The 12,500-nt window shown below is 36.2% G+C and overlaps 2 protein-coding genes across 2 annotated transcripts in view; one reads left to right on the top strand and one right to left on the bottom strand.

Moving 5' to 3' along the window:
* LOC149104683 (uncharacterized) overlaps positions 1 to 1,924 on the bottom strand; it is a 2,709-nt gene extending 785 nt beyond the window's left edge. The window contains exons 1-2 of the mRNA XM_089271064.1: positions 1,668 to 1,924; positions 55 to 175 (exon numbers count right to left, since the gene is read on the bottom strand). Coding sequence (XP_089127190.1) covers positions 55 to 175; positions 1,668 to 1,853 — 307 coding nt within the window. The 5' untranslated portion in view covers positions 1,854 to 1,924. The remainder of the gene's footprint in view (positions 1 to 54; positions 176 to 1,667) is intronic.
* LOC149104673 (ribitol 5-phosphate transferase FKRP-like) overlaps positions 1 to 12,500 on the top strand; it is a 211,763-nt gene that overhangs the window by 59,584 nt on the left and 139,679 nt on the right. The window lies entirely within an intron of this gene.

The following is a 12,500-nucleotide window of genomic DNA, read 5'->3' as shown; positions in this document are numbered from 1 at the left end:
TTTGCGCTAAATGATAGTTACAACACAAGGGTATGTTAGGAGTAGCATAGTTACCATTCTCACAGTGTTCGCCCTCGAACCCAGTAGTACACGAACATCGATATCCTTTCTGTGTAAAACCGGACTGACAAGTTGAGTTGTTCTCGCACTTCCGTCCGATCTTTCCGCACTTGTTCTGAAACGCAGAAAAGGAAAATAGTTGCTTATAATTAATTAAATGCTATCTCGTTGTTAGAATAAATATATGAACGATATAGGTTTATTTCACAATTGGAATTGAAATTCTTGTCAGCCGACTTTAGCCGACTTAACCCGGGAGTAAGAAAAGTAATTTATATTAACTACTTAATAACCGAGAGTGAGGTCGTTACGGGAAAATCTCAAACTGAGGTCTTGCCGTATTGACCGAGCGATAGCGAGGTCAATACGGTAGGCCGAGGTTTGAGATTTTCCCGTAACGACCGAACGGTCGAGGTTATTAAGTTGTTTATTATATGGCTCACGAATTAAAGAAAAAAAATTATTCGAGCGGAAGTCGTCAATGTACACCCGGCGATGCGCGCGTTTACCGATTCATTCATCGTCTCAAACCCAGGGCAAAACTACACAGTCAGGGAACTTCACTACTGTAATTCTTTACGGGAAAAATGATTGTCACAGCCCTCAAAAAGGTATTTTAGTATCGCGGAGCCACAACTTGATGAGGGAGTTTTTCCAACTTTTGTGGCGAAACGTCAACGCATATAGAAAAGACAGAAAGTGCTTCAAAATGGTCCAAACCAACGGTCTTTCGGTGAAAGAAAATACTAATGCTTCAGAATACACTGCTCAGAATAACTCGATCTTCGCGTTCGCTTTCGACAACATATCGATCTTGGCAGTCTTCATTCTGGGACTTATGAATGAACTTTTCAAGACTTGTGAGCGTATAAAACTTCCTGCAGGTATCAGAAACACTGCTACCGACAGAAACCGCCCGATTGTTTACACCTGATGATCCTGGAAGCTGATTTTCACTTGCTTGTGTTGAAGCGAGGGAATCTATTTGATGAGAACTGAAACGGAGTTCAATATTTCGGTAATTATTGTGACTAAGATGATAACTTATAAGTTTCTTCGTGGTTTTCTGCTCAGGATACGTGACACATCTGTCGATGGTGTTTTTCACTTAGCGATTTTAGCTTTGCTCGACACTCGGCAAACTTTGATTGTTTTTCACTAGTGCTCGCCAAGGTTACCGGTAAGTCAAAAACGACTTCTATGTAAATTTTATTAAGGAAAAATCCCTAAACTTTTAGCTACTCGGAATTAAATTTACTTCTCTTACTGTTTTTAATCGGCTTTCATCGTTTCAATGCGCTTGAATTTTCCGAGCCGGGCTCTTCCTAATTTGCATAATCCGTAATCGGCCCGTGGGCATTACGGGAGAATAATGCCCTACAATTCAGTGACAATTAACCAATCAGAGCGCGCGTTATATCGCCTACAAACACAAGCCATATAATAAACAAATATTAAGATCTTAGTTTTCGTGGAGAGCTTTTATGCCCATTATCCTTGGTATAAACTGGCTTATTAAACAAGTGAAGGCGAAAAGTTAAACAAAATTTAAAATAATAATAATAATAATAATAATAATAATAATAATAATAACAACAGTCACTTACTTCGGCGCCACGATAGTAGTAAAGCGGGCTGTCTTGCAGATCCCCGTCATGCTCCAGGTGAGTGGAGTTATTTAGCTCACATTCGTGTGTTCCACTGTCATGATCTTTGTTCTTGATATTAAGACTGACACAGTTTGCATCCAGGTAGCAACGGTATTCACACTCGTCCAAGTTCTTGACAGTCATGGTTTTTATCCAGTGGTTTACTAAATGTTTTTCAGCATAGAAATAGTAGGCTGGAAAGTACAGCTCACGTCCTCCATCTTGAAAAATATACACATGTTTATTTAAAGAGCTTATAATAAATAAAAGAAATTATGAAACAAGTACATATTATCTCTTATGAACATGCAGTATCTCTTTTTTTCGATTTACTCCCCACCCACAAGATTAATTTTCTTTTTTTTTTTGCCAGAGCTTTGTATAAACAAATCGGTAAAACTATAATTTCTAATCACTTCGTTATCGCTCTGACACCAAATATGAAATAACTTCCTTAAAGGGGAGTCAAGAGTGTAGTCGCAATTTTCTTTTCCGCTTGCTAAGTCTTGTAACGATCCAAGAAAACTGCATGATGTATTTCAGAGTTCACCTTTCAGTGTCATTCCCTTTTTATGAAGAATTTATGAGGAAATCCGATAGTAAATCGAGAAATTTCAGTTTTTAGTGGACCAGAATAATTTTAGGTACTTTTCAGTCCCTTTTACATTCTTAAAGCTAAAGATATATTAAATAGTTGCCTTAAATAACACTGAAAACATCATTTTATTTATGGGAACTGGAGAAAATAAATTTCACAGTTCAAAGAAATAATACAAACGCCGGTAAAATTATATCATTAGTTTCACTTCACCAGTGCCTTCAAGTGTTTTTTCCATATGTAATGTGTTAGAAATAATTAATTTTTCAGAAGAATGTTAAAACAGTCAAACAGAAGTTTGCAACACGATGTAGACAATCTCAGTACAAAGTGTTTGTTTACATGTTACTCGGACCTCAGGTAATTTCCTTCTTAAACATTCGACGCTGATGGTTGAATCGTTTACTTAGTGTTTGAATGAAATTGCAAACTACAAATATTTTGAAGACTGGACACCTCGAAGTCGTAATTTAGTGATAATTAGCGAAGAACGGGAAAAAAGTCTAAACCTTAAATTCGATTTTTAAAGTACGAGTGGCGGCTTGTTTTTTAATCTTACCCTTGCTGATATCAAACGTAAATTCTCCAATCTAAGCATCACACATTTCTCAGTTACTTCCCTTGTGAGAATTTGGTGGTATATCAATGTAATATTCACGTTAACGTTGTTTTTGCCACCTGTCTATTCAGACAGCCTGTTAATACTCTGACAATAGAGAGTGCTGATCAAGCTTTTCAAGTTTAGTTTTTAAAAAAATAGTAGTTGTGGAACCCGAAATTTCGCTCAACGGCAGAAGAAGGAACCGTCCCCTCCAAATATTAGCTTTTGTTGACTGATAGGTCAGATCAAATCTTCGAGAAAATTTCTGTGTTGCAAGAGAGAAATTAGATTGCCTTAAATTTGGAAATGGCTAATTAGTACGAGACACCACGTCTATGTCGGATTTACATCATCATCGATTTTAATCTTTAGCAAAATTTTACATAATAATTCGCATTTAATTCGATAACACTTTTACTTTTGGGTCTAGACCCCGGCAAACTTTTCTTTAGAATTTGCGCTTAAACAACCTCTGCTAAAAGTATTGTTATTTTAAATTAGCGGTGGGTAATGATGAGGATCACGGAAATTTTAGTCATTACACTGCAAATGAAAAATAGGATAAAATTCTCTGTTCCTATCTAGTTTTTTTTTTTTACTTTTTTTATTTTTATGCATTTTTCTGATACTTTCACGAGTGTTTCTGTAACTTGGTCCTGAACCACAGAAACAATTTGGAACATTATCAGTATCTGAGCCAAGTTTTTTTAATTAAAACTTTCGTAAAATCACCAAAAAATGCCTTACGTGATATATCTAGTTTGAAGTTTCCTCGGGCGCTTATCACTCCTTAAATTAAGCACTTTAAGGCTCTTTCGGTTGCGCACTTTAACACTCCTTAACTTACGCACTTTCAGACTCCTTCAATTACGCACTTTGACACCCCTTAAATTTGGCACTTTAATACTCCTTAAATAGCACACTTCAAGACTCCTAAAATTGCGCACTTCGAGACTCCTAAAATTGCGAACTTTAAGACTCCTGAAATTGTGCATGTTAAAACTCCTTGAATAGCGCATTTTAAGACTCCTTAAATTTCGCAGTATAAGCCTCCTTAAATTGTGCACTTTAAGACTCCTGAAATTGCGCACTTTAAGACTCCTGAAATCGTGCACTTTAAAACTCCTTGAATTGCACACTTTAAGACTGTTTAAATAGCGCACGTTAAGACTGTTTAAATAGCGCACTTTAAGACTCCTTAAATAGCGCACTCTAAGACTCCTTAAATAGCGCACTCCAAGACTCCTTAAATTGCGTACTTTAAGACTCCTTAAATTGCGCACTTTAAGACTCCTTAAATTACGCACATTAAGACTCCTGAAATTGCGCAATTTAAGACTTCTTAATTTGCGCAATTAAACACTCCTTAAATTACGCGCTTGAAGACTCCTAACATTGCGCGCTATAACACAACTTAAATAGCGCACTTTAAGACTCCTTGAATTGCGCACTTTAAGACTGTTTAAATAGCGCACTTTAGGACTTCTTAAATTACGCACTTAAAAACTCCTTAAATAGCGCACTTTAAGACTCCTTAAATTGTGCACTTTAAGGCTCCTTAAATTACGCACATTAAGACTCTTGAAATTGCGCAATTTAAGACTCCTCAATTTGTGCAATTAAACACTCCTTGAATTACGCACATTAAGACTCTTAAAATTGTGCATTTTAAGACTCCTTAAATCGTGCATTTTAAGACTCCTTAAGTTGTGCACAATAAGGCTCCTTAAATCGCACTAAATGACACTCCTTAAATCGCGCGCTTTAACACTCCTTAAATTTCCTCTTGTTATAATACATATTCAAGCAGCTGATAATTATCCACTGTAGGATCATGCATTCACGTTAATTTATGCTATGCTTTAAATTCCTTTTCATCGGGAAAAAATGCAAGAAAACGAAGAAAAATCAAAATGTGAATTCTCTTTACTCGTGCCATTACAATGTCAACAGCGCTTTCTCGGGCTCCGTGTTTGTATCGTATTAGACAAGGAAAGCTTTTACATGAACGAATCCCAAACCGAACAAATAAATAACAGATCAGAATTCTCTTGTCTGCTCAAAAATTTGCCTGGGTTGTGGGTGGTTTTTGAGAAACAGCAGCAACTTCCTCTGAGATCTTTGTGAGTTTCGATCAACAGGCCAAAATAATGCAGAGTTGATTATTCTACTCGCGCTAGGAAACTGACCCTTTTAATGAAAAGCACGAGGCATATATACATGTATCACAAAGTAAAATCAGCTATGAAACAAAGATAACAAAATTGAAGTAATTTTAATTTGGTAAATATGGCTGATGTACGTATCTCATACATGATATTGTATTCAGATGATGCACGTATCTCATATAGGATATTTTTTTTAGACTTAAACAGATCTCGTGACTGTCCGAGGATTTACAGTAAGCACCTCCAGTTAACTGTTAGACACTTTTTCCAATGACGAAGAAAATACTCAGCAATAACTTTTAATCAAGTAAACATGGTTTCTTGAAACTTGTTATGAACAGTTCTACACTCGTTGCGTGATCTATGAACATGAACATGAATAGCCCGTGAGTTACGAAGAATGTATGACTTTGAACAATGCGTGATTATCGAAATATGCGTGATTATTTTTTTTTTCTATGTTTCTCTGTGGTCTTAAATAGTTTTGCGATTGCGGTTTCCTGTATATGACAGCTCATGAATAGTTCGTTTTAGGACTAGAATTTTAGGTTTCGAGTTTAGTTGCGATCAGCGTCAGTATTGCGAACTTTCAATTGTATTCAAGCTTCATAGTATTAGTTCTTCCAAGCCACAGAGATCCACTCTTCAGAATCTACTAATCAACTACAATAAAGAGTAAAGAAATCTCTGGTGGTTTGATACGTTTGTCGCCTTCTGCACTAAAACTGTCGTCATTTGCCTTTTTAGGTATGAGAGGTAAAGCTAGTTTAAGATTTGTCTCACTTCCTCGTTTTACATGATGACAGTGCGGCACTTTTCTGACTGAACTGGTTATGAAGACAAACGCAAGTAGCGGTCTATCACATCGCTTCTAGATCTACGGCTAATCAAATATCGATTCAACTAGAGGACTAGAAACTAACCCTCTATCACGAAGAGAATTAGATAGGCTGGCTTACATATCACTTAATTTTCAAAAATTGGAAAGACTATTGTGACAATATCAGTTTATGCTACGCTTCTTTATTCTCGTCATATGTCCGCGCTTGAAAAGATTAATACAGCACAGAGAGATACGAGACTGACTCAGCGTAAGACAGAATGGAAACAATGTGATGCTTATTCGAACAAATTAGTTAAGGTTTAATTTCCGACTAAAGATTCGTTGCCCAAATTATCAAGAATCCTTTAACAGCTATCTTTAACCAAAGTGGGGAACACCGACTTAGAAATGAAGATAGTATCTATGAAATACAAAGCAGGTAAAGAGGAAATTTTTAAAACTCACCCTGCGCTTGAGTTGGACAAGGGATTACTGAAATCCATAACACGAAAACGAAAAGCAGAGAGAAACTCATTCTTAACCTGCGGCCGATGTCTCCACTTAATAAGTCTCAGATACAAGTCAATACAGTATTGAATAATCACCAGTGAGATCCTGTCGAATTGAGCTCCAACAAAAGCTAACAACGACTAATGAAAGATGGCATGATATGGCTTAAATTTAAAACAGTGCTCAGATAACAGACGTAAACCAATCATGTTACTTATTCGCCTGACCAAAGATTGCACTCCACAAAGTACATATAAACTTTCTGCTCTAATTGTGCATTTTTAATGAGTAAATAGAATACGGTTCTTCAATTAATTTATTTACCTACCTGTAGGTTGGTTAAACACATTTGAAGGAGAGCCACTCTAGTGAAAATTTGAAGTTTATATGTTTTGTTTTGTTTGTTTTTTTTCGAAATAAAAGGCATGGTTAAGATCGTTAAGCTAATTCACTGTCCTCAAGCGTTGATCAAATAGATTTTCTGCAGTTAAACCTTAAATCAATGAAGGAAATAAATTTCTCAATTCAATTTCGGTTTTCCTTCTAAGAAATAACATTCTAAACGCAGCGATGATTCAGTTTCAGATTCACGCTATTTAAACTTTCATCAAGATGTTTTATTGTTATACTTTCATTTGTTTGATTGTTACTTTTTTTGAACATCATATACAGTTTATTAAGACGGTCTCCTTCGTTAATGATATCCCTTTTTCATCCCGCGTGTTCGCCCTTTAATTTGTACATTCTACAATGAGAAATTGTAGATGTTGAATACCAAGACATGTGAAAGACTATTGGAAGAGAAAGCTGCTCAAAAATCAATAAGGTACACATCGAAAGATTTCCTAATCAGAGCCTACACTTCATCCCAATGCCCTAAAACTTTAAATTTATGCAATTTTGCCCCTTGATATCACGTTTCTGTTGAAATAGTTCCAAGACATCACTTGTTCTATTAACAGGATTAAAAATTATCCCTTGTCCCATGTAAATGACTATGACTCCTTGTTCTCAAAAATCTGTGGAGTCTCCAACAAGCAAATAACGAGAAAGATAAAGATTGCAAAGTACAAGAACTTTAGCTTCACGTGCCTTAACGAAAAAAAGTTTATCATTCGAACAGTTACTTGTTTGCATAGTTTGACGCTGTCATCTTTCGAGGAGTTTACATTTCTAGTTTAGGACGATTCGCCAAAAGGCTGTTAGAAATACATAATAAATCGCGCAACCATACTTACTAAAGTGCAGTTCTTAGAAGGGCCACCTTCTAAAGGAAATTAACACTTAAATTAATTGAGGTATTCGAAATTAACATGACCTAAATAAGGCGAATTGAGGTAATTACCCAACAGATGTGTTTAGTTTGCCCACCACCATGTACGTTAATCAGGCTGACTATTCTACCAAAGCTAAGAGACTTTTTATTTTCACTTTAAGAAAAGTGCGAACCTTGTCTACTAAATAAAATTTTGTTGAACTTAAATCTGCAATATAATTGAAATATCACCGAATACATTTACAACCCTGTGACAAATTCGTCAGAATATTGACTTAAACTAGTCCCAAATTTTCGAAATAAAGGTTACTTAGAATTTAATGTTTACATATACAAGGAAAATAAAGCAGCACTTCCAGTAGATAAGGTTCCTCTTTCGTGAATTTTCAAGCGGTCAACGCATGGAAGAAGATATCCAGTGAATCGATGACATGTAGCTTGCTAATCCCGAAATTATGAAAAGCGTTTAGTCAACAATTTATGTTTAACATCTATAAGGAAAATAAAGAAGCTGTTCTAGTAGAGAACCTTTTTTCTTTCTTGAAAGCTGAAGAATTTGTAAAGCGAGATTAGACGTGTGAAAAACTGAGAGTTTGGCCCATCCTTTATCTTTAGATTGTCTATCAGCTTTGCTGTCTATACGAAGAGCTGTGACTTGTATGTATCTTTTTATCCAGCATTAGCGCTTCAAGTTTCAACAACGATCAGCACAAATTTCTCTACATGATTGAAATACTTATTAAATAAGCATGCATTCTCGTTAAGATGTTTTAACTAAAGAAGATGATTACGGTAAAAGTGACATATATCTGCCTGACATGCAAGCAGTTTCTCCCAACTACTATATGTAAAAGTGTATGTCAGCAAACTACTGAGGAGAATAGCATGGTTGGGTGAAAATAAGTCAAAAAAAAATGCGCGTTGGGCAAATTTGAAAGAGAGTTATGAAGTTTTAGCTTCACCACGCTTCACAAAGCTGGGTTTACGTCAATGGGTTTTCAACACCCTAGAGCTAGTTTTATGCTTTTCTACTTGCGCCGAATGGAAGAAAAGAGAGCTTTTAGCGATAATAAAGCTTTTGTTTCGATGAGCATGCCATATTTTGTGGAAAAGTTCATTACAGGCCTCGACGAGCTCCGTTTAGTTAAGTAATGTTAATGAGGTTCATGTTTTTTCTATATGATGTTTTTGTTTTAAACGGGAAAGGCCAGGAAAACGCCATTTTTCTTTACTTTGAAAAGCCTTTCAAATAGGCAGCAATTATTTTTTACCTCATAGAAACTTCAAAGGCAACGTAGCTTGCAAATTTTAGCATGTAATTTAAGCATTCATGAACATTTGGTTGCTTGCAGGCAAACTTGTGGCTTAGATGATCTGCCGTTAGAACAAGTTCAAATTTAGGATAAGATTCAGCTAATTCATTGGCAGCAAGGCCAATTGCCTGTGAGATAAATGGACCATTTGGGCCTATTTAAAAAGCTGGACTCTAGATACGAGCGTCTGATGCAGTGTACGCAAGCTCGCCTCAGCTCGAACTCGTCTCAGTATATTCGTTCGTTCGTTCGTACGTTCGTTCGTTCATTCGACATTCATTCATCCAGAAGAGATGATATTACGGTGGCAAACAAGGTGGACGTACTGAAGAAACATCGCGTACGAAAACTTCAAGATCATTTAACGCTTTTTTTTTTTTTTTTTTTTTTTTGCAACGAAAATGTCAGAGAAAATAGCTTACTGGCCTTGTATTTTGACCTGCTAAAAACACCCTTAATCACAGCTTCAGACTAATAATTAAAACTTTGTTAAAAGTTGCGACTTTTCATACTTATTAAAATTTAATTTTGAGAAGATATTTAAAACAGTCGCATAGAAGTTTTCAATACCTTGTAAATAATCTCGATACATTTTTTTTACCATTTGTTACTCGAACGTCTGGTGCATTCCTTCTTTATAACACATTGGACACTGATGTTGGGACACTGGGCTCCTCCAAGTCATAATTTAGTGATAATTAGCGAAGAACGTAAATTGAAGTCGACTTTTTAAGGTGAGAGGGGCGGCATGCTTTTAAATCTATCCGTCCCTGAGTTCGAGCGTAAATTCTCATTAGTAATCATCGTACATTTCTTAGTAATTGTCCTTGTGAGGATTTGGTGTTACATCAATATAATATCCATCTTGTTTTTGCCACCTGTCTATGCAGACAGCATATTAATATTCTGATAACAAAAGAGGTGCCCATTAGCTTTTCAAATTTTGTTTAAAAAATAATATTTTTGGAGCTCGCGATTCTCCCAGGTTATAGAAAAAGAAGGAACTGTTCCCTCGAATTATTAGCTTCTCTTTGGTCGACTAATAGGGCTTATTATGTTTTAAGAAGAAGTTTCGTGCTACGAGACCGGAAATCGATTGCCAAGAAAATTGCTAATTATACGAGACACGACATTTGCGTTAAATCTGCATCATAAACGTATTTTTTAGGTACAGTTGTATGTATGGCAAATTTAAACGAGAGTGGGTCTTCATCTTTGGCAGGTTTGGCATTTAATTCCATAATATTTTTACCCTTGCTTCAAGACCTCTTGCGTCAACCTCCGCTGAGAGAGGGTTATTATTTCAAATTAACGGTGGGTAAACATCATAATCTGAGCCAGTTTCGTCATTACACTGTAAATAAAAATATAATAAAATTTGATGTTCCTATTTAGTTTCTTTTTATACACTTTTTTTCGGATACTTTCGCGAGATTTTTTTTCGAGTTATGTGTTCCTATCGGATTATGGAAGTAAACCTTCTACAAGTACGAGCAGAAAAACCGAACAAGTAAATAATACAACAGATTCCTGTTGCTTGCGCAAACTGGCCTGCATTGCGGGTGGTTTTAAACAAACGGTAGCAAATTAACTTCCTCTAACATGCAATTTCAATTACAGGCTAAGAAAAGGTAGGGAAGATTATGCTTCTCTCGCTAAGAAACCGACTATTTTAATTCTAAGCATGGATTATATACATATGATACAAAGTAAAATTATGTTCACATCACAAGGTAAGAAAATTAAAGTAATTTGATAATTTGATAACTGAATTAATCCAATTTCGACATTGTTTATAAGACTTAAAAGGATCGAGTGATTGTCCAAGGATTTACGGTAAGCACCTCAAGTTAACTGTTAGACACTTTTCCAATGAAGACGAAAATACTTAGCATCAACCTTTTATCAAGTAAACACAGCTTTTTTTTTCTACTCCTGTCAGTTTCGTTTCATATCAGTTAGAGGTAAAGCTGCTGATTTAAGATTCGTTTCACTTCTTCGTTTTAGATTCTGACAATGCATCATTATTTAGAATGAATTGGTTATGAGCACAAATGCGTGTAGCATTTTATCACATCACTTCCAAATCTACGGCTAATCGGAGGTCGTTAGCGACCGACTTAGCTCCCGATTTAAACGGAAGACTTAAAACTAACCCTTAATCTCGAAGAGAAGTAGATGGCCTGCTAAGATATTATTTAATTTCGAATACTGGACAGAATATCGTGACATTAGCAGTCTATGCTACGCTTGATTTTCTTTATTCTCGTCACATGTCCGCACTTGACAAGATTAATACAGTACGGCGGAGAGATATGGCGCTGACTTTGCCTAAGACCGAATAGAAAGGGTGTGATGCGAATTCGAACAAATTAGGTATGATTTCTGCCTATTGATTCGTTTCCCAAATTATCAAGAATCCTTCAACAGCCATCTTTAGCTAAACTGAAGAAAACTTAAATAAGATACTATCTATATGAATTACAAAGCAGGTAAAGAGTACATTTTCAAACTCACCCTGCGCCCGAGTTGGACCAAGGATTACTGAATTCCATGACACGAAAACGAAAAGCAGAGATACACTCATTCTTAGCCTGCGACGGATGTCTCCACCTAATTACTCTCAGATACAAGTGAATATATAATCGAATAATCACCAGTGATGTCTGGTCGAATTATGCTTAAACAAAAGGTAACAACGACAAATGAAAGATGGCATGATATGACTCACAGTTAAAACAACGCTTTGATGTCAGACATAAGCCAATCATGTCACTTTTTCGCGTGACGGATGACTCAGCAGACCACAGCACGTATATGCTTTAATTCTGTTCTAATAATTACTTGTAATGAGGAAAGAGGAAACGGTTATTTAATTAATTTGTTTACTGAGGTTGGCTGAATACGTCTAAAGGATAGTCATTCTTGTGTAAATGTGAACTTTTTCTTTATTCGAAATAAAAGACATAGGTAAGCTAATTCACTGTCTTCAAGCGATATTAAAATAGATTTTCTGCAGTTAAACCTTGGATCACAGAAGAAACTAAACTTCCAAAATTCCGGTTTTACTTGTCGCAAATAACTACACGCAAGATGACTCAGCTTCAGATTCTCGCTAATTCCTCTCATCGCTTCAAGCTTCTTGATTGGTATACTCTCATTAGTACCATATCCTCACTGCATACTCATTACCTCATCGCATAAGATTAAGTTATGAGAAGAGTCCGCGACTGATGAAGCAGTAGGCATGCAACGAGGATATGAGCAGATAGGAGCTTGGTCAACCGCCACCAGGGGAGGTGGGCGGGTCGCAAAAGACGACTGTCTTTGTGGAGTACAGGACGAAAAGACCACGCTTCAAGCGGAGAGACCAAATGTAAAGTCCAAATGGCGCAAAGCATTACCGACGCCACCAGCACGGGCGAAAACGGGGGAATGTTATGGAATAACAGCATGTTTTGCAATGGGCTAGTTAATTATGCAGTGAGAATAATTTGAATGT

This window comes from Orbicella faveolata, unplaced genomic scaffold (genome assembly GCF_042242905.1).
Source record: "Orbicella faveolata isolate gen_17 unplaced genomic scaffold, um_ofav_v1 contig_34, whole genome shotgun sequence".
Classification (NCBI taxonomy): Eukaryota; Metazoa; Cnidaria; class Anthozoa; order Scleractinia; family Merulinidae; genus Orbicella; species Orbicella faveolata.
The sequence above is the reverse complement of the archived record's forward strand: the minus strand, read 5'-3'. Positions and strand labels throughout refer to the sequence as shown.